We start from the raw sequence: 22,338 nt of genomic DNA on the forward strand, positions 1-22,338 counted from the left end.
CCTACACCAGGGAGAAATTTCTAGCTCACACCTTTACTTATAGCACACACTCACTTTCTCAAGACATGCGTGAAGAGTCCATCTGTCCACTCTCTGGTGTTGGGATCGAGAGTGCCATAGAGATGGTCTTTGCTGATGGCTTTGGGATCAATGATGTGGGCAACACCTTCCACACCCTCCAGCCTCTCCAGTGCTTTCAGAAGAACTCTCCAAGCCATGGTCTTTCCACTTCCAGATGGGCCCACCATCATCAAACCATGATTGATCTGGGTAATTTGGTAGAGCTGAAGAACCTATGGAGAAGGAGAAAAATCAAAGTGTTGCATGAAGAACATCTTAATGTAGAATGCTTTGGGTGGGTCTAACTGTCATGGTCCAAAAACAAGTAAAGCCATCACTTTGCTGAAGCTAAGCAAGTCTGGGTTTGCTCAGTGCTTGGGTGGGCGACACCTGGCAACCACAGGTATACTACCTTGGGTTCCATGATGGAGGGGAGATAGAATATAAATACAAGGAAGATATAATTATCTTGTTTAAATGTCTAGAAGGCTGTTTCTGGCCAGATCTCACATAACTTTGTGCTATTTGTTGGCAGTGAGCACTGACGCAACGTACCTTTTCAACCCACATGCTGCCAATGTCTTCCCCATCGCCGTAGGTCAGGTACATTTCCTGACAGACCTTCTTAAGCTCTTCCCTCAGGGCAGTCATTTCTCCACGGTGATACTGAATGCCAGGGAACACATCGGACAAGAGACTGAAAAGCAATGGTATGTCTTCTGCAACCAGTTTGGGTACCATTGTTTCACAGACACTCTGAATCAGGATCTACACAGAAGAACAAAAAAACCAACTTGCTTATTAACTCGTGTGAGAAGCATTATGAAAATACTCAAGTGATACTTCTGGGTACAATATCAAATTGAGATCCTACATCAGAAATACTTTAAAATTATTATTATTATTGCTATTTATTAAATTTATATACCGCCCTTCACCCAAAAATCTCAGGGTGGTTCGCAAGATAAAAATGCAAAATTGAAGCACAAATACTTAAGATCTACATGCTAGATAAAATGTAAAGAAATAAAAGCTTTGTGAATGATGCAATGTCAATTACTGAATTTTCCTTTAGATTTTAGATTCTATACTATGGAGAGGACATGAAGTGAAGCCCTCATGATGGACAGCAGCACTTCTGACACCAATTCAGATGCCTTCTACCAAAGCCTACTGGTAGCCAGATAAAGCAACATCTACAGCAGCAAGAGGCAGGATAGGCTTCAATACAGGGTGCAATTTAACACTACACTCCTTTTGTGCATCCATAGTCTCAAAGCATCTGCGTATGTAACTGTACTTTACATTAGTTTCGTCACATGCAAACCCAGGCTATACCTCTTGTTCTGGCAAGTTCTCAGCAATTTCTCCTTCATCAACCACTTCACCACGCTCCTCCTTCTCCCGTTTTATTCTCTGAATCCTCTCTCTCTTCACGTTGCCAGCACTGATCAGGACGCTCTTCAGAGCTCTCAAGCCAAAGTCATAATGGCTTTGAGAGGAGAGCTGCTCATCACATAACCTAAGGAGCCAAAGACACGAACCGATTAATGCTGAAGTTGGCTTGGAGTTGGGATGCTCTTGCAAGTTATGCTATGGTTGCATGAGATATGATCTAAGCACAGTCAGATGCATCAGAATAATTGACGATTAAGTTTCAGAAATGTAACAGTGCCAGCAGCAGGTTGGGCCAGTTAATGCTGAATTCACACAGCTCTAAGAACAAATCATGCTGCGTGCTTCTACTACCAGCAGTGTTTCTTACTTGAAGAATGGGACAATCTTGTTGGCAAGCACTTCTGCTGTCCGAAATCCCTGGGAATACAGCATGACTTGGGCAATCAGCTGACGGTCAGGTTTTGTCATGGCCAAGCTCCGGAACAGTTTCTTCAAGTTGTCTGGGAGATTTGATCTACCGGCATAGCCAGGGTTCATTGTGATGAAAATTGCCATGTCTGCGCTCACTTTCACTTGTTTGTTCAGCAACTCACAGGTAATGGTGGTGGAAGCTGGAAGCAAGCATTGGTCGTTCAGTTTGCTGTTCTTAACCAAATCAACTTGTGAATGCACGCACACATGAAAGGAAGTCAGCAAGGCTAGCAATTAGACTTCCAAAGCCCAAAGAGGTAAAGAATTCTCAGAGAAGTGACACAGAAACATAAACCACCCTTGTCTTTAGGGAAAGACAGGGAAGCATGAATTACTCAGGCTTCTGTTCTTTGTGGATTCCATACCTTCTCACAATAAAAGCCACTTATATTGAAATACTAGGGGCTGATGACTCCTGCTTGCTTAGGTCTCCAAGCTCCCTTCTCTCCAAAGTCCCCTCCTTTCCCCCTACTCTTTGTCCAAGCACCTGCTCCCCATAGCCCATGCCCTTAACTCATCAAACCTTTGCAGCTCACCTGTGCCACCCCTCTCACTCAACCCACCACCCCACCTCTCTCAGCTGACCTGCCCCACTTCCCTAAGCCCAGCTCACTGGCCCACCACCCCTATTGCTTTGCTCGCCCCTCTGCCCCATCCCCACTCACTTGCCTGCCTGACTCTAGTGCTTGTCTCAACCTGAGCATGTGAAGGCTGTTGCCACTGTGACAATGGACTGGCAAAAATATAGCACAGCAATAGAACCCATGTTTGTAATGTCCAGTTTTAAGAGAGATGTTAATTGGTCGGGGCCCCCCCGAGTTTGTTTCAGGAGTTGTATCCTGTTAAATACCACACATGAACAATTAGCAGCAGGGCGTATGCATCAAACATACTTTTCTCCAAGTTTGGATTTGAGTGCTCTCGCAAGGCTTCTTGGATGCACTGGACCTGCTGGGAAACGGCAGAAAGCATTCGCTCCTCAAGTCTGTTGAATTCGTCAAAGCAGCCCCACGCGCCCACTTGGCAAAGACCCACAAAGATGCGTCCCATTGCCTGAAAAAAGGATGGGGAAGGTTAATGAACACTGAGAAGCTGTGGAGTATTATATGGCAGAATAGTAGACTAAGCAGTTGTAAAACGGGGCTGGATTTTCCCTTAAGTTTTAGAGAGGCAGAAATTGCTATTATTGGGCAGGGCATCCTATGGTACCAATCTTTTTTACAGACACAGAATCATAGAAGTGCTCCTTCTCTTGCTTCAGAATACGGGACTGCCCAATGAAACCAGCTATAGCTTCCCTGTACGGGAGACACAGACACTTGAAACTTGCAGAATTTATGATCAGTATTCCAAGGTAGCATAATGATAGTTGAAACCACCATACCTGGAAGTCAAATGTTTCATCGCAGTTGAACACGAGAACAAAGCGTCCAAGCTGGTGACCAAGAGCCTTAACGGATTCTGTTTTACCGGTTCCAGCAGGCCCTGTCCATTAAATAAAAAAAGAGACATGTTTCATGTCACCTTAACCATCACTTCCAAATAATAGCCATGCCCAACAATTGTTACCACTTTATAGCCATACAATTTTCTTATAACCCTCAGTCTTTGGAGGATGCAATTCGAATTCCAGTTCGATACCAAACTAGAACCCTAAGGCATTGTACAAAGGACTCGCAGGGGATCTTCTATCCAGTAATTAAGTAGATGTGTTTAGTTTCAGCAAGACTGCTGTATTATATGTCTCAAAGCAAACCCCGAGATCCTTTTAGATAAGACTAAATTATCTGTGCAGCTATTAAAATTGCTTTGCTACCTGAACACACAATTTTTTGTTTCCAGCGTTAAGAAAGTTTTGGAGAAATGGGCATACAGAAAACAGTAACCTACCAAATGGAGAACCTCCCAGCCTGGCTTCCAAAGCTTGGGTCATTGTCAGGTAGCATCGATCAGTAAGAGGAGTCTGCACCAGTTTATCCTGAACGCCAAGGTATTCAAAGCCATAGTTGAACTTGGCATTGGCCATCTGAATGGACAGTTGCTGCAACACGTCTGTCTGTTTCGGGTCAAAGTAGAACCTCATCTGGCTCAGCCAATCGAAGGATTTGGAGTTGTCAATTCTGCTTTTAATCAGTGATCGTGTGACATCCCTTTGGTGGACCAGCTCAGTGATCTTTTGAAAAAAGAAAAGGTGAAATTCAGAATGCAAAGTATCAAAACAACTATTTCATGAAACATCATCATGTTTAAAAGCAATTGGAGATGGGACGTCTAGAGAGCACAACGAAGGCTGCGGCTTACCAGGTGTTCCAACTTCCTTCTGCGGAGAGGTGGCTGCTCCATCAGCACAGAGTCTGCAAGCACATTCAGGGTGACCTCAACATTGGTCAGCACAGACTGCAGAGGGCTGCTGTCACCGCCACCGCCCATGCCACTCAAAGCAGACTCCACGTTTTCTGACCAGGCAATCTGGGCTGACAGGACAACAAGCTGGGCCTAGAGCATTAAAACAAAAATAGGCATTGGCTTTTGCCAGATCTTTCCCTTTCCTTCCCCAAAAAGCACAATGCATTTTACTGAAGGCTGAAGAGAACCTATACCTGGTATTTGTCAATCCAGGAGATGTAGGTAGCTGGATCAATAGAGGTTGCTTTGCCAAAGATTTCAACTTCCGTGACAGACTCGGCAAGCAGCTTGGCAAGTGTGACTCTCATTTCTTTCTCAACAAGTGTGAGCCACTCGTTGATCTTGGGATGCTCCGTGATTGAAACGGGAGTTTTGAACAACACCTGAAGGGGGAAAAAATCAAGTTTAAGTGTGTTTTTCTTTTCATAAAAGCTAGGATGAGGAATCTTTCTAGCTGGTGGGCCAGATGAAAAGGAAGAAGAGGAGTCTGGATTTGATATCCCGCCTTTCACTCCCTTTAAGGAGTCTCAAAGTGGCTAACATTCTCCTTTCCCTTCCTCCCCAACAACAAACACTCTGTGAGGTGAGTAAGGCTGAGAGACTTCAGAGAAGTATGACTGGCCCAAGGTCACCCAGCAGCTGCAAGTGGAGGAGGGGAGACGCGAACCCGGTTTCCCAGATTACGAGACTACCACTCTTAACCACTACACCACACTGGCTCTCAAGCCAGATGTAACAGTCTGCACATTTGTCAAATTCATTGCAGGGAGAGAGAAGATCTGCCACATGTGAGGACTTCACAGCGACGTGCAGAGCTTGCAAATAGCCCTGTGTGGTGCTTTGAAGCACCAGAGACTTAGAATTCAGCTGACAAGAAGTAACTTGTTTTAAACCTTCTTTCTGCAGGGACTGGTTGTGTGACCAAGCTTCCTACGGGACACTTGAACACACAGTTGATTCAAATGGTTTGGAGTTACCACCTATCAGCTGATATACAGTAACTCCAAACCTGCTGACCTTTGGAAAAAATAAGTACTTGTAAGAACAGAGCCTTTTGTTCTTTCCAAAGGAAGCCCCTTGAAGAGCACTTTCCAAGTGCCTAACAACCAGCTGATGCTTAGGCTCTTGGTAAGCCAATTGGTGGATCCTGCCAAGCCCTGCCTTTACATGCCCTTCACCTGTTGTCAGGTGTAGGGCAGGTGGGCGTAGCTTGCTCCTGATGGCCTGGTTGTTCGGAGGTTCCCCACCTGTTTTAAAGAGTGAGGTATCCCTTCACTGTACCTCCTCTCCCTCGCGTGAAGATATTCCCAGAACAATGGAGCTGTCCTCGTTAAGGATGATGCTCGACACTCCAGCAAACATCTTCTTGAAGTGCTTCTGCAGTTTAGCTACGTTCTTGCTGTTCCCTATGATTTCGAGCAAGTCTTCATCGCCAACAAAGTAGAACCTAAAAAAAAAGAAAGCTTGCCATTTTAATGGACAAAAAAGGGATACGGCGAAATGCAAAGTGACAAGCACCTAGTACCTTCAATAAACCCAGGATTTTTCTATGTGGACTGTCAAGTGAAGCAACAGAAGTCTACGTTTTGTCAGCTGACTGGAGCTGTTCCATTAGGCTGAAGTAGAGGGCGTGAAGGGAAACAGGGCAGCCATCAGCTATGCTGAGAAGCCAGTTCTATCAGGCTTCTCCCTCCCACAACGGTTACCTGGGAGCTCCCACTCCATCGGGATGCAGCAGAGGAAGGGAGAAGGGGCCACTTCTCCAGCTCAGCTGAAACCAGCAACCTTTTGCTCCTCCAACCCCTTCAATTCTTTCCATTCCACTTGATCAAACATCTTTGTTGACTAACAGAAGAGGATCAGGCCAATGGTCCATCTAGTCCAGCATTCTGCTCTCAGTGGCCACCCAGCTGTCTATGGGAAACCCTCAAGCAGAGTCTGAGCACAAGAGCACTCTTCCCTCTTGTGGTTTTCAGTGACTGGCATTCTGAAGCATCACTGCCTCTGACTGTGGAGAGCTAGTGCCTGGGTTTACTTTTTTCCTGCCTCCCTCCCAGTATTTTTTGGGTGTCACACATTTAGGTTGTAGTCTTAAGACCAGGGCTCCATCTTACTACTGATGTTTGTAAGCCACTCTTCTTGGTTGAAGAGCCAGGTTGAAGTCATTCGAACATAAAATAATAAAGCTGACAGCACTGTTTATTGTATTTACATATTCACATTTGCCGTTAGTAGGTAGGTAATTAGTTTCGGTTTAAGACAACATGGGAAGCCCAGACCGCAAATTACTGAATCCAGTTACTATACATTATTGTGTCAAGCCACAAAACTTCTCAATCCAAGGCTCCCAAATGAAATTTAATAAATAATACTACTAGGGGGGTATTGTTTTTGTTAGTTATTAAGGTATATATTTTTGTGTTTTTAAATCGTAAACTGCCCTGCGATCTTCAGATGAAGTGCATTATAATACACTGAAGGCATTTACAAAACAAAACAAATTCCTTCCAGTAGCACCTTAAAGACCAACTAAGTCAGTTCTTGGTATGAGCTTTCGTGTGCATGCACACTTCTTCAGATACACAGTGTGTATCTTCAGTGTGTATCTGAAGAAGTGTGCATGCACACGAAAGCTCATACCAAGAACTGACTTAGTTGGTCTTTAAGGTGCTACTGGAAGGAATTTGTTTTGTTTTGACTATGGCAGACCAACACGGCTACCTATCTGTAACTGAAGGCATTTACGTAACTCTAGCTATATCTTAATGCAACGTTCACTCTCTTTTAAAAGCTTGTCCCCAATCCAAATATTTCCAAGCCAAAATCTGCACAGGTGGTTTAATTTTTTTGGTCAAACACAAGATTAGAACATGGGGATGATAAGGTAACATAAAGCATGGGGGACAATGTATTAATGCCAGAGTTTGCTTATAGAACAAAACTAATGCAGTGAAATATCAATTCTTTACCGAGGGAAAGAAGCTCTCTCTCTCTCCAGATATTCTCCCAAAGCTTTCTGGATCTTCCCAAGCAAGTCTGCTAATCTTTCCAGTGATCTCTGTACACCCTGAATATTCAGAACATCCATGACCAGGGGAGATTTGGACACCTTTTTCATGAGGGCCAGAAACTCTGTACTGATGCTGTGAAGTAAGAAGAGAGAGCACTGAATCAAAACAGAACCACCACCAGTCAATGTCTCAAAGGAGGGATACATAAAAGCCTCCTGGGTGAAATAAGAAGTTACAGAGATTCCTGCATTCACATTTACCTTCAACAACAAAACATTACCTTTGGAATCTCTGCGTTTCAACAGGCAACAGGTGCTTGATATCAGCGCTCCCAGTGAAGATACCTTCCAGGTAAACCCAGCGCCTCTGGACATCTATCCAGACATCAAAAAGTGCCATGATACGATTCAGTTTGTCCTCCCAGCTTAGGGCATCTTCTTCAAACACCTACAGATCAATAAATGGCTTTAATTTATGTAACCGAGTTACACATTTATTGTAAATAAAGCACAATGCAACTATATTTAAGCTGTGTTATCTATATTAAAGAAAATTTATAACATTTTCCTCAATAAGGGCTTAAAGTATCTAACAATAAATGTACAAATTGCATAATCAAAAAAGTACACTAAGAATAAAAAACCAGAACAACAAACTGATCAGCAAAAGCTCAAACAACACTTATGGCTCAAAAGCCTTCCTAAAATGGAAGGTTTTAAATCAACCCAGCATAAGGGCATTTAAGAATGGCTGAGATGAGCCTCTGTTGGGAGAGGGTTCAAAAGCCTGGGCACGAGACACCGAAAACTCCCTCTGCCCAGTGCCAACTAAATGCAGTTCTAGGGAAATTAGGACCAAGATGATCCTAATCCAAGCAGGCTGGATTGTAAGGGAGCTCATATAATTGTATTCAGTGCTCATATAATTGTATTCAGTGCTTGCTAGTTAGTCATAGCTATACAAAAGGGTGCAAACTGAAGCATATGCATTAACATTCCTGAATACATTAAGAGACAGAAATGAAAAGATACATTCTGGGTTCTACCTTGTAGTATGGCGATAGCTTCATTGCAGAAACACTGTTGATGTGCTCTTTGACTTTGTTGAAAAGGTCATCCCAACCACGAATCAAACGACATTTGTTCTGGTAGTTAACCAAATCCAGCTCATAGGTGTTCCACACTTCTCGTATCTTTACAGAAAACAATGTACAGTGATGTTTAGGATTAAAGGTAAAAAATCAGGCAGGCCAAGGCTGCTTTTCTTTAAAAATAGCCCAACAAATGAAGAAGAGCCAGAGAACAAAAAGTATTTATTAAAAGCCAATAGCTACCTGCTTCAAGAATTCTTCCAGTGCCATCTCTCCCTGTGCTACAAGTAGCACATCTTTCACAATCAGTTCATTCTTCTGCAAATCAACATCCCAGATCTGCCCCAGGGTTAGTTCGGAAACCACCCAATTCACGTGCAGCCTCTTCATCAGTTGCTTCCAATGGCGATCTTTAAGAGCCTCCGACTTCAACTCTATCACCAACATGTTTATCTGAGGGGGTTGGAAATGAAGGAAAGGTGTAAACTTGTCTTGTTAGGCATCAGCACCATGTTCTATCCAGAGGTCTTTCACAAGCAAGCTTACCTTCATGTAACCTTTCAGGAGCCTCTGCACATATTCATAGGATGCATATTGCCGTAAGCGAGCAGGGAAATTTTTCAGCTGGTTGAGTAAGCCATCTAGACTTTGTCGAAGCTATAAGGAAGATAGGGAGCAACTTTTAATAAGTTAACAAACTGCGCAAATTGCTGAGTATTACCCATTTCTCATCTTTATTAACGGACGGCTCACCCAAGTAGTCCTGTTTGCCAGGAACACTGACCAAGTTATTATCTTGTTCTCCTTTCTGACAAGGCAAGAGCCCATCTGCATGCCTACCCTTAAGCTGTTCTTTATGCTCTTTATCAAGTCACCCAAAGACTCCCTAAAAAAGACTAGCCTCACAAACTCATTCTATATGTTCTTCTAAAATATCCTTTGCCACCTGGTCCCAATGTGCTACTTTCATGCATCTTGCCTGCCCAAATTCCATACCAGTACCACCATGCCCCCATTTTTATATTATTAATCAAATGTGTATACCACCCTTTATCCATAGATGTCAGGGCGGTTCTCAACATAATTTCAGCTTTTCCTTTGCTGAGCATCCCTCTGCAACTCCCCAAAGTCCTCCAAAGACTTCCAAATGTCATAGCAGATACCCCCACCCATCTTACAAACCTAAATCTCCCTGTCATCCAACATCCTCACCATCCTTCTCTGCACCCCAAATTCTTCCCCCTTGATTACAAATGCCGACGAGCTGCACTGCTAATTTAAATAGAGAGGTAAAGAAGCCAATGTTGAAGCCTGCAGTGGTAGCCATTGGTAGGTTGGTCTCTCTGCCTTACTGACAGGTTAGCTTCCTACGCCCAAGTTAGTTCAGAGATGTGCAGAGATGGTCAGGATGCTATGGGACAAGATTGAGGTCCATGGGACGTAGGTTTAATCAGTGCTATTAAATATGTGCCAAACCATGTCAACGCTGACTATACGGCAGAACAATTTAGCTTCTGTTTTACACAGTTTGAAGAGGATAGATTTGCAATTTCTCTTGCTATGGTCCTCAAGTTCTTTACATATATACAGCTGAAGTACCTTGCGAGGTTGTACTGAAACCCAGGGTTGCTCCTTCATTTGATCAATCTGTTCCCAGACCTTGGAAAGCTCAGACCAGACTCCTTTAAGGTCTTGGAGCTCTTCTAAAGCAACCTACGAGACAAGAGATGGTTCGAAACATTGGTAATTTTAGAGGGGGGTGGAAAGCAGGATATGACAAATAATTCTAGTAGGTTTTGATCAGCGTAGCTGGAAAGGTCTTTCTACGGAATACAGCAGCTGAAATTTATACGCCTTGCTACTAGGTTTTCATACCTGAACACGTTCTTCGCTACCACTGAGAAGTCCTGTATCTGTGAGTTCCAGAGCTTCCTTGGCCTTTGCACATTTCTCACGGTCATCCTTCAACCTCCCAAACTTTCCTTCGTAGATGGTAAGGGCTTGGAGAGCTTCCTCTGGGCGCAGGTTGCCCTGAAGAAAGAAGTGAAATACTATTATCAGACTAGGCATAGTGGAATTCACTGTTATTTAAGGTGGAACTTTTGACTACGTGTACCAAATTTCACTTTTATTGATGGTGTACGACTACCTTAAGCTATTTTGAAATCTAGCATATCCCAGTTTTGCAGAAGAGAGGTACAAGCACCCCGTTTTCAGACTTCCCATTAAGTTGGATGTCAAGGAATATAAAAGCACCAAATTCCAGTTCTCAAGGTCGTGTTGAGTCGGTTAGTCCCAAGTATCATTGGGGTTTGTTAGTGAATGAGACAGCTAGGCACAATTACAAACATTCGTAACGGAAACATAATTTAGATCATTGGTCTTCAATTGGTGGGTCTCAGCCTGACTTAAGGCAGGATAATATTTGTATGGTGATCATGCTGTTAAGTGCTAAGTGCACTACTAAATGCATGTTTTGGCTAAAGGAGATCATAGGTGTCAAAGGAATGATGACTCAAGGCTCAAAATGCCAGAGCACTGAAGACAACTTACAGTTACAGGCTTTGTTTTCTCCCAGTCTGTCAGTAAGTCAACTGTACGAGTCTCCACAGCTCGATCTTCCTGAACGATTTTCATCTGCAGGTTTGCTACTTGCTGCTGAATGGCAGAATCCTTTCGACGCATGATGTCATTGAAAGCACCCCATTCTCCTTCAATGTTATCAATGTACAACCAGGATGAAGGAAATTGGAACCTCTGCTTCTCAAGCAAACGCTGGCCATTACGGTAGAGCTATAGGCACCAAAAAATAAGTTACGATTCTACCAAAAAGTGTCAAGTTCAGATGCTACCGTTACACTGAAACTCGTCACCATGTAGGTTTTTTAAAAAAAAACTTTAAAGGTTATTTTATTTTGATGTATCCCCTGAACAGGAGATATGTACAGCAATGTTTTATTTGGTACAGGCTTTGATCACATATCTTCTTGTAATAAAGATTGTGGTGATGTGTGTGTGGATGGTCATGTATGCCTTGGAACACATGTAAATGGGGAGTTGCCTGTACAGCTGTCATTGGCTCTTATAGCTTTTAGGCACCAGCTGTCAACATACTTTCATGCAAGGCTGTGAACTGCCTGGAGATATTTGGATGAAGAGTGGTAAAGCTTTCCCTGTTGAAACTGATTGCAGAAACGTGTCGTAGAAAGCTTACCTCAACTTGTTTCTCAAATTGTTTGATTTTGCGTTTCAGTGACTGCACGTATGTGATGAACGTCACGGCATCGGATGTGCTGGCTGTGTCCACTGAGTGCTGCTCCAGCTCTTGCCGTGACTAAGAAATGGGAAAAAGGAAATTTTAAAAAAACGCTCTCATAAAGGAAAGGGAGTAAGTTTTAGATGCCCTGTTCGAAAGACAAGTAAAGCCTCTATGGAGGTGCCAATCACACCCAATTAGTTTAATACAGGCATAGTACAGGCACTCACAGTTCTTCAGACATCCCACTATTACGCATACGGTTTTCCCCCTCTAAGATTAACAAAGAAAGAAAGCTTTGACATGGAACAATCTCCTTCATCCCATATTGAGAGAAGAGAAGCAAGTGTTGCTATCTATGGTTAGGGGCACCTTTGGCAAAAATTTCTGCTTTGGTATTTTCAGTGGGACGAATTTTGGCAAACTTACCTTGGAAATTTGAGAATGGAACTCTGTCATGTTTTGGCCCAGCATTTGACCAAATTTGCTGAGCACTTCCTTATGCCAGGAATCATACTTCAAGTTCACCTTCGATTGCACCTATACAATTAAAACAGTGGTAATTTTACTCTATGCCATCTATCTTATAATTTGCAAACTTGTGTTTCTTATATACTGTAGAAATAAATTAAAAAATTGTCCAGTAGCACCTTAGAGATCAACTAAGTTTATTTACTGATGTTACTCATCCCCCCACCCCTCCTACTTGTGGTCTGTTCTTTGATACCATTTAATGAAAATTAATGCAGGAGATATCTACTACATTATTCCCGCATCGCAGGGGGTTGGACTAGATGATCCTTGGGCTTCCTTCCAACTCCACAATTCTATGATTCTATAATTCTACTATCAGATCTATTTTCCTTCAGGGTGTTTACCTTTCCATAGTCGATGATAACAGGCCCAAATTCCTTCCTGGTTTCAGCATTGTCAAAGGTTCCCCTGGCTTTTCTTATCTGAACCAAGAGTGCTTGCCACTTATTTAAGTCTTCTCCAAGGCGGTTGTAGATATTCTCAGCTTGCATATCCCATAAACATTGATACTGGAGCCAAACCTGTAGATCGAGTGTGCACCCACAAAAGAAATACCTCAATTTTTCATTTTAAGGATTTGTAAGCTATTAGATATATCCAATTCTCGGGTTTATGAACTGGTAACTAAAACTGTAAACTCCGTACTTTAAACAAATGTTAAATAACTCATCATTCCATATTCTTGATTAAGACACTGTCACATGGAATAATGTTACGTAATAACTCTGGAATAGGAAACATAACATGTTCTCTTACCTTCACGTACTGTTCAACTTCTGTTACAATCCCCATGACTGCAGAGTAAGACTCTTCAAGTGCCGAAGGGCCATCTGGCATCCGTGTCAGGGCATTACGGTAGAATTTTTCCTCTTCTGATAATTCATAGTGCACACCCACCTAACAAAACACAGAAGATGTACCACATTTTGATTTAAAAGCAATGAGAGCTTTGAAAACATAAAAAAAAAAGATTTAGGATAAATCAAGATTCTTGAGATTCAAAAGTAGTATTTCTTTATTCTTACCTGATATCTCTGACTTTGGATTCTAGGTAGCGACAGTATTACCATCTTCCAAGCAAACAGTTCTTGGAACAGTTTGTATCTACAGTCTTCAATGGGTGGATTCAGGTAGATTACCTGGTTGGTTATCCGCAGTTCATGAACAACATTCTGCAGGAATATAAAGCCATGTTCAGTTTTGGTTTACTGGAGGAAGTAATAACAAAATGCATTAAATTATCATTAGTCTGGTAGCATTACCCCAAATTTGACGGTGGTATTAAGTTGGAAAGTTATCTTTGTATCTGTGCATTATAGCACAAATATAAACTGCACTAGATGAAGTTATGTATTCTGTTCAGAGTTTCCAAAAAACCACCTCTCCTGTAAAGCCTTTAGCTTAACCCTTAATCTTCACCGTCAAGGCTAAGCACATATATGTAATCCTATATCCACTCCTCCATGATCTCTTAAACTGTCAAATTTTAGAATGAAAGCTCCCTGACACAGAGCTGTACCCTTTGTCTCTGAAATACTTTAAAAAAAAATGTTTTTATTTATTTCCAAGCATGGTGTCTTCAGCAGCACATATATTTGTCATTTGATTCAGTAACAGTTATTGCAAAGGTTGATGAATGCAATACATCCTGTTACAATAGAACAAATAACTACTCCCCACAAGACGCAGGGAATTGAACAGGATTAAAAAGAGGCGGCCATGGAAAAGAATGGCGGAGGCTGGCCAATGATTAGTATGAAAGAGCTCAATACATTCCGGTTCCCTGCAACTCCAAGCCTTTAAATAAATGCTCATAATATAAGCATTATTTCTGTGATCATAAGAGCTGGGAACTTCATTCAGCCAAATTATGGATTCTCTGGATGCCAAATTTTGTGCAAGATCATCAGATTTACTAGAACTGTGTAAACACAGGATGAGACTTAAGTTATACTGCATCATTTCAATACACATTTTTTCTAGTTTGAGATTTTGCATGCATTACTTCCAGCTTGCAAGACTCTATGGATTCAATTCAAGGTGAAGATCACACCACGTACTTTGATCTTTGGCTCTCCACCTGGCTTATGGCTGACTTGTGGAGCATCTGTGTCCATATCAACTTCTGCTTTGTCATCCGCTTGACCAAGTAGTACTTGAGTCCATGCTCTCAGCCCAGCCTGCAGACGAACTCCCAGTATTCTCTCGATCTAGGAAGCAATTGCATTAACAAAACTGAAGTACTGCAAGAAACGCAGCAGACCTGAAGTTAGCACATGCTACTAAACATCCACGGAAAGATTTTTCTTAACAGCATCCTTTCTTATTAGCCCCTTTGAGACCTGAGGATATGGACTGGTACTGAGGATATGGACTGAAAACATGTCCTCTAGACACTTGTCCTTCTTGGCTGAATTAGGTTAGCTGGAAGAGTGTGTGATTGACTATACAACTTGGGACCTTTGTACCTGTGAGTGACTCCTCCCACACAGCCCCACCTATGTACTGAGATCTGTGGTTGGTGGGAGAGGAGGCACTCCCTGTGGTACCTCAGCTGTCAGCAGTTCATTATGTGGTACTGCAAAGCAGGGCTTTCTCAGTGGCAACACCCCAGTTATGGAACTCCCTCTCTGAAATATAGGCAACTCCTAATTTATGTGGTGGGTTACGTCCCAAGGTACCATGCATTTAATTGAAATCGTGTATATTGGGAACAAGCCTGCAAACATCCTCTAAACATCTGGATACCTTTTAAAAACCAAAAATGCGCCAAACTCCACAACTGCTGCCTCCAAAACTCCTTACTTAAACTCCCAACTCTCCACAGGCCTCAAAGGTCAGTGCAAAGGCTCGTGGGATTGCTAGATACAATTTTCATGATTTTAGGGCTGTTTCCCCCCTCCTTTTTGCCACTTCTGGGATTGCGGTGATGCGTGTGTGGATGGTCATGTATGCCTTGGAACACACGTAAATGGGGAGTTGCCTGTACAGCTGTCATTGGCTCTTATACCTTTTAGGCACCAGCTGTCAACATACTTTCATACAAGGCTGTCAACTGCCTGGAGATATTTGGATGAAGAGTGGTATACAAATTTAATTAACAGCAACAATAATGCAGAAGAATGCTGGGCATTACTGCTGAGCCCATTGTTTTAGTATCACATACATTTGTAGCCTTGCAGCTGGACTCTGCATCCCGTGAAAGATGATGGGCTATATTCGGAAACTGTTAACTTCCAGCAGGCTTTTAACTCAAAATCTCTCGTGTTCAAACTAGATAACTTTAAAATTAAACTTATTAAGAAATACAGCTATCTTGTCCCGGTAACCACTTGCAAAGCTTACCTCCATATCCAATTTATTAACCCAGATGGGTAAATTGGAATATGAATGAAGATTCAAATCATCCACAGCTTTTTGAACTCTATTTAAAATTTCAGAGAAGGTTTTGTGATCATACATGCAAGTTTCCAAGGATCTGACTTCCAGGTCTATTTTCTCTTCAATGATAAGCAAGTCATCCACCTAAAAGGCAGAAATGAAAACAGTCTTTAAAGTTCAGTTTCAGTATGCAAAATGCTTGTTCTCTATAAAGCCACCCATTAACAAATGTCTAAGTTGCCTTTCCAACATGTAAGTCTAATAATATCATTACTCCCAGTGGATTCAGAATTTAGACAAACAAGTGCATGCTTATTAGCAGTGGTAAGTTGTTATTTACTCTCAGGATCACTGCATTTGAATACAATGCAAATAAAAACTGCATTTTCAAGTATTGATTTCACTAACTAGACTGACATCCTGTCTGGTATGTAATACTGTACTAATAAGGTTTTGACAAAAAATACTATAACCTGTTATATAGAGTCAATGCTGCCTTACTTCTAGTTGACAGAAATATTTTATAAAAAGGCTGTATCAAAATCCATTGTTGCATGAGGCTTTCTTGCCAGGTTAGCTTTAGAGTGTTGGCATTATGGCTACTGAACAGCTGAATGGCAATTTCTCCAAGGTTTCTTTATTGAAGCAATACATTATTGATAAATCATGCACTGCAAAAAACCCAAATCCCAATAATAAACTTAAAAGAAATTTAACCTTTTCCTGGAAGTTGAAGACTGTCTCTGCCAGCCGTTGGACATATGGGTCCAGTTTGTACGATTCCCACACTAGAGCAATTCCTTCCCCAATCAAAGCCTGCACTTCCTTCTTTAGTCCAGCAACCAAGAGGGAAATGGTGTTCCGTTCTTCCACCTTTTCACAGGTCCGTTCGTATGTACGGACGCTTTCAATCAGAGAAATCGCAAAAGGATAGAGCTGATTTGCTTGGTGAGCTTTGTTGACTATTGCGAGAGGAACCCGGAACCCTAGCCACTTAAGGTTGCGGACTTCTTTCGACAGGGTGATTATTTCTGGGAGGAAATTGACCTTCAGTTTGAGGACATTCCCTGTTCGGCCTCGGACACGAGTGCTTTCGATGGTGAAAATGCGGCCGGAGACACCAAGGTTACGCTGCTGAACCTTCCTGGCCCAATCATCAAATATTTCTTGGGTGTTGAGCTTCATACGGAAGCTATCTCCATCCTGCTTCAGTTTTTGGCCCTCTACATGGTTCTCCCAACCCTTCCCAAGGACATCTTCAACACGCTTCATGTAGGCTGTCAGCTGCCTGTCAATCTGTTTTGCCCAGATTATAGACCCCGATACTGGAGGCAAGTCTCTAACATGACTCATTTTGCAAGCCTGACTCTGTGGATACTGCACTTTGAATTTGTCATGAAGCGACTCTATGTCATCTTTCACACGCTGAATCAGCTGTGTTTGGTATTCACGGATGGCACCTCTGATGTGGGGCCTGACAAACAGAGCATTGAACCTGGAGAAGATCCTGAACATTTCATTGGCATTCTTTGCTGTGCCCAGCTGGTCTCTTAGGCGAGCAGTAATGCGGGTCTCAACTCTATCGATTCTTTCATCGTAACGTTTCATTGCAGCTTCCCAGGCCTCTGTGCCTTCTTTGGAAACATCTAAGCCATCGACTTCTTTAACGTTCTCATAAGCAAGGTTTACTTCTTCAATCGCGTTGGCATCAGCAGCGTCAAACAGCACTTCTGCTACTTTCATATCCTGTGGCTCAGGTACCTCTCCCTGATTTTGCTGGGGTACTGCAGTCACCTAAAAAGATACCATTAAGCAACAGCAGTAGTAATCACACTACCAAGAACACACCGCAACATGGCCTCTTCCCCTAACAAAGGTTCAATACCCAGCAGCTATCCAATGACTATCAAGCTTTCCGTTTTAGCATTTATCCTAGGAACCAGTAGGGGGAGCTCTCTTGCATTGAAGCAATTCCTTTGGAAATGGATTTAAACCGTTCCTCCCAAATGAAGGGCAGCTTGCTTCGTAGAAAGTGGTCTGGGTCAAGACAAGAGTAAGTTCCTACTTCGAATAGACTAGTTCCATTCTAACAAATCACAACCCAAGTCTCTAAAAAAAGGCACCAGCCGTTGTACTTACCTGTGGTCTTAAAACTCTCACGATAACTGCTCTCAGTTGTTCGTGTTGGCGTCGAAACTTCCGCATCTGATCAAGACGAGCCTGGAGCTTTCTGTGAGCAGGATTGATGCGCCACACCATCTTCAGATTCTCTTCCCTCTTTCTTTTCACAATGTCTCTCAGTAGGACTTGCAGTTTCTCATATTCATCGTCCCAGGTCTGGAAGACCTCAAAGCATGCAACCATGACCTGAAAGAAAGTTGAACACCGTCACTGAACACCATGCTTCATCACACAAATTCTGCATATTGTATGCATTCACTAAGGATGTGATGATAGATCTTTATTTGCAGGGAGGATGGACTGGTAGATTATGAAAGAGTAGAAAAGCTATATTGCACCAAACAATGACTTTGGTATTATGACCAACAACATCCGCCCATCTGACTGGGTTGCCGCAACCACTGTGGGCGGCTCCCAACAGATTATTAAAACATGATAAAACACCAAACATTAAATACTTCCCTAAACAGGGCTGTCTTCAAATGTCTTTTATAAGTCAAATGTTTATTTCCTTGACATCTGATGGGAGGGCATTCCACAGGGCATGCACCACTACCAAGTAACATCACTTCTCGCAGTGAAGGAACTGCCAGAAGGCTCTCAGTGCTTAATCTCAGTGTCCGGGCTGAATGATGATGGTGAAGACGCTCCTTCAGGTATACAGGGCCAAAGGTTGTTTAAAAAAGAATTGTAAGGTAGTGTCATCACACATCTCTACCTTTTACTACCTATTCCAATGCTAAGGCTTCAGTTAGCAAGGAGGAGTGCAATGTGGCTGTAATTCTTTCCAAAAGTTTAGCTCAAGTTCCCACCCCCCACTGATCCCATAAGGATCTAAATGCAAGACTTGCCTTCTCAAATTCTTCATAGGCAACATGCATCAATTTCCGTGTCCCCAACACTTTGAGTAGCTGAGAACTCAGGTCTCTTGAAATGGCCTCCACCAGGCGCAGCGCTCGTTGAATAGGATACTTTGTATTTCTGATTTTTCTCAGGTGGGTGAATATTGCAACCAATGCCTGCCTTATTTTATCCAGTTCAGTAGCAGACAGCAAATCATTTAGAGGGAAGTCTTTCATCAATGGATTGTAGTCATTTACTGTCTCCAATGCCTGTTTTAGACCTAGATGGTACAAGAGAAAGCCGATTTCACGTTTTCAAACATTTAAAAGCATTTAATCACTTGGCTCGTGTTAATGTAAATGTGCTACAACAGTTAGTGCCCTGCAAAAATTGTGTTTCTGGACAGCTTCCATAAGCTCTTACCTGTGTCTGTATCAAAGCTGACAGTAGCATGAAAGCGTTTGCCGTGCTTCAAGATATCTAAAGTTAAGAGGACTTCAGGGCTTTCACGCTTCTCCTGAATACGGTATAGAGCACGTTCCAGGTTTAGCCAAAAGCTGATTTCTTGCAAAGCAGTGCCTGATGCAGGGTCCCGATCTAGTTTGGTCACCTTGAAAATTGGTAAAGAGGGTGATGAGGCTCCTACTGTTCAACAAATGGTGGAGTCAAAGCAACTGAAGGCATAACCATATGATCATACTGCCTGCTGAACCACATTTCCATCCTGCTTTGTTCTAACTACTTGGCTATGTAAACAGAGGGCAGAGCAAAAAAAAGATGTTGCCTGACTGGAACTGAGCATAGTCCTAGCTATGTACAGAAAAGGACTCAGCTGCAAATGAAAACCTGATTCCAACAGTACAGCTGCAATCCTAAATATTAAGGAGTCTCAATGTACACAGTGGAAGGACTTGCTTCTAAGTAAACTGTAAGACGATTTGGTTATACACTGGTACCTCGGGTTTAGTACTTAATTCGTTCCGGAGGTCTGTTCTTAACCTGAAACTGTTCTTAACCTGAAGCACCACTTTAGCTAATGGGGCCTCCTGTTGCCACTGCAACGCTGGAGCACAATTTCTGTTCTTATCCTGAAGCACTATTTCTGGGTTAGCGGAGTCTGTAACCTGAAGCGTATGTAACCCGAGGTACCACTGTATAGACATTATCTCCCATCAGCTTCAGATGGATTATCTCAAAGTAGATGGAAGGGTTTATTTAAAAAAATAAAACTGCTAAATAATGTACATTGCTACACATAAAATAGTTAATGGAAGGGTACAGGGAAGTAAAATGTGTAACTGCTTCTTATTTTAAAATTAAGAACATGCAATTCCAAATATGCTCCAGATTACACACTGAAGATTTCATCCTCCACTTTAACAATATGCAACTGGGAAGGTATCCAACAACGAACTAAAGAGGGAAACTGAACATCCCTTGAACACTAAACTTCTTTTTCGAATTTACCTTTTGGATTTCTCTAATCCACCGGTTAACTCCAGACTGCAGCTGGTTGAGAAAAGTTGGGTCTTCAACTTTATCACCAAAATCAGTAACCTTTGGCTTTTCTCCACGCTCATAGCACTGCTTAGCAACATTGGTAATGATTGGATGAATTGGCAAACTAATCTCTGGGATTTCAATGTTCTGCTGCAGATGAAGAAGTCCCATTTCGAGTTCCGCAATTTTTTTCTCAACGGAGGGAGCCATTTTATCGCCATCCCTGAGGGAACACGGAAGTGAGCCAAAGGAAAATCCACCACACAGTCTCACGTACAATGAATGTCCATGCAGCTGCCCTCCCCACCCGATAAAGACATATATTTCCATTTTTCAAATTTCTTAAGCTAGCACGTGAGGCTAAGGGTTAGCCAATGAGGTTCAATTTAACGTCGTTCAACACTACCCATGTTGTTTGGCAAGCTGCTCCCTAACCTCTGGGGATCTTTGGTTGCAGTCAGAAGAAAAGCTTGGGGAAGCCCTAATCCACACAAACATGAGCTTCAAGATACACACAAAGCTCTTAGGATCTTGACCACCATCTACTTTCCAGTTATATCTTCTTTCCCTTGCACATCTTTTATTCCTTCACATACACAACGGCTAGAAATTACACGAACGAAAGTAGTTACCTGTCTGCTTTGCCAGACTCTCTGATGTAGGACTTAAAGAAGGGAGCCACAGCGTTGCTGATGAAGGAATGCAGAGTTTCATACGGGGAGTCTTCACTGAGGGTAAGCACCCTGAGCTGTGAGGACACAGGCTTGTCCGCATCAATTACTGGTGCTCGTTTAATGAATGCCAAACTGTAAACCAAAGAAATAATATTAAGTACCTATTCAATTTAACCTGAGAACATATGTATTTTGGGGTTCACAAGGTAACTGTGGTTTAATGACCATTAACCTCTTTAGGGAGAGTCTTATTTCTAGACTTGAAGTTCCAGATATTTAAAGTTTTCCTAACATTTTAAAAGAAAGAAAAGTTTCAATGATTAGGATTGAAGGAGTATGGTATTTTACGTGGGTAAAATCTTGCCTACCCAGACTCTATGCCCCTGTATGCAGAATGAGGATGCAATGTGAATGGGGTCTCACAGGAGCTAAGCGAGTGAAGAGTCAGGGACATGGTTTAATTCTGTCTTGTAGCATCAGCTATATTTGCAGCTGGAAGTTCTTTTCTAAGAAAGGAGGAAAGAAGCTTTGCCTTTCTGTTCCCCCTTCGCCATGTACTTGCTTTCTTCTGTTTGCAGATATGCAGTTCACAGATCAATCTGCAAGATCATCTGCTTGGGCTCTACAGTAAACAGCTAGCTAAGGTTCTTCCTGTTTGTAGTTCTACTCATGAGTAAGCCTTGCTTATGACTGCCTCTGCTGTCAGAAGGCACTCCCCAGGCAGAAAATCAGATGTCCCCAGGTTGTCTTTCCAGAGTTAAGACCATGGGTTTATGCTCAGAAGTGAAATGCCAACCAGAGGCTGGGTCCAGAATTTGGTGTGAACCAAATTTCCGGGGTGGGATGGGGAATTCAGGAAAAAATATTGTATGCACACTCATGGAAATTACTAACCTCTTCTCTTTAGAAGCTTATAGGGAAGTTTATAATGTTTGATGTTTTACAGTGGTGCCCCACAAGACGAATGCCTCACAAGACGAAAAACTCGCTAGACGAAAGAGTTTTCCGTTTTTTGAGTCGTTCCGCAAGACGAATTTCCCTATGGGCTTGCTTCGCAAGACGAAACGTCTTGCGAGTTCTTGCGAGTTTGTTTCCTTTTTCTTAAAGCCGCTAAGCCGTTAATAGCCGCTAAGCCACTAATAGCCGTGCTTCGCAAGACGAAAAAACCACAAGACGAAGAGACTCGCGGAACGGATTAATTTCGTCTTGCGAGGCACCACTGTACTGTGTTTTTAATATTTTGTTGGGAACTGACCAGAGTGGCTGGGGCAACCCAGTCAGATGGGTGGCTTATAAATAATAAAATTGTTTTTGTTTTTTCTTGTTGTTGTTATGGACCCCACCCCCTTTTAAATATCTGCCTTGGTTTTTTTGGTGGTTTTTTTGTCACAGTTGGGATCACAAGGGAGAAAGAGGCACTCAGGCAGAAAGCATAGCTCTCGCTCTCTCCTTCATTTTGCACTTCCCAGTTAGAAAGAAGGAACAACATTTCTACATTATGTGAGCATAGAAAATTGGTGGAGCTGGCAGGAA

At 42.4% G+C, this 22,338-nt stretch overlaps 1 protein-coding gene across 1 annotated transcript in view; it reads right to left on the reverse strand.

Moving 5' to 3' along the window:
* Positions 1-22,338, reverse strand: part of DYNC1H1 (dynein cytoplasmic 1 heavy chain 1) — a 58,861-nt gene that overhangs the window by 29,914 nt on the left and 6,609 nt on the right. Inside the window, exons 3-33 of the mRNA XM_081867405.1 lie at positions 20,764-20,937; positions 20,099-20,354; positions 19,055-19,241; positions 18,640-18,911; positions 17,747-17,974; positions 16,325-17,401; positions 15,572-15,751; positions 14,287-14,436; positions 13,252-13,398; positions 12,983-13,123; positions 12,571-12,747; positions 12,122-12,232; positions 11,651-11,770; positions 10,990-11,229; positions 10,312-10,467; positions 10,036-10,149; positions 8,983-9,093; positions 8,680-8,889; positions 8,392-8,538; positions 7,627-7,793; positions 7,305-7,478; positions 5,617-5,782; positions 4,530-4,718; positions 4,231-4,425; positions 3,820-4,102; positions 3,314-3,414; positions 2,823-2,982; positions 1,826-2,069; positions 1,399-1,582; positions 616-828; positions 55-293 (exon numbers count right to left, since the gene is read on the reverse strand). Coding sequence (XP_081723531.1) covers positions 55-293; positions 616-828; positions 1,399-1,582; positions 1,826-2,069; positions 2,823-2,982; positions 3,314-3,414; positions 3,820-4,102; positions 4,231-4,425; positions 4,530-4,718; positions 5,617-5,782; positions 7,305-7,478; positions 7,627-7,793; positions 8,392-8,538; positions 8,680-8,889; positions 8,983-9,093; positions 10,036-10,149; positions 10,312-10,467; positions 10,990-11,229; positions 11,651-11,770; positions 12,122-12,232; positions 12,571-12,747; positions 12,983-13,123; positions 13,252-13,398; positions 14,287-14,436; positions 15,572-15,751; positions 16,325-17,401; positions 17,747-17,974; positions 18,640-18,911; positions 19,055-19,241; positions 20,099-20,354; positions 20,764-20,937 — 6,513 coding nt within the window. The remainder of the gene's footprint in view (positions 1-54; positions 294-615; positions 829-1,398; positions 1,583-1,825; positions 2,070-2,822; positions 2,983-3,313; positions 3,415-3,819; positions 4,103-4,230; positions 4,426-4,529; positions 4,719-5,616; positions 5,783-7,304; positions 7,479-7,626; positions 7,794-8,391; positions 8,539-8,679; positions 8,890-8,982; positions 9,094-10,035; positions 10,150-10,311; positions 10,468-10,989; positions 11,230-11,650; positions 11,771-12,121; positions 12,233-12,570; positions 12,748-12,982; positions 13,124-13,251; positions 13,399-14,286; positions 14,437-15,571; positions 15,752-16,324; positions 17,402-17,746; positions 17,975-18,639; positions 18,912-19,054; positions 19,242-20,098; positions 20,355-20,763; positions 20,938-22,338) is intronic.

The sequence above is a fragment of the Podarcis erhardii genome (assembly GCF_964252035.2).
Source record: "Podarcis erhardii genome assembly, chromosome: 1".
NCBI classification, from domain to species: Eukaryota; Metazoa; Chordata; class Lepidosauria; order Squamata; family Lacertidae; genus Podarcis; species Podarcis erhardii.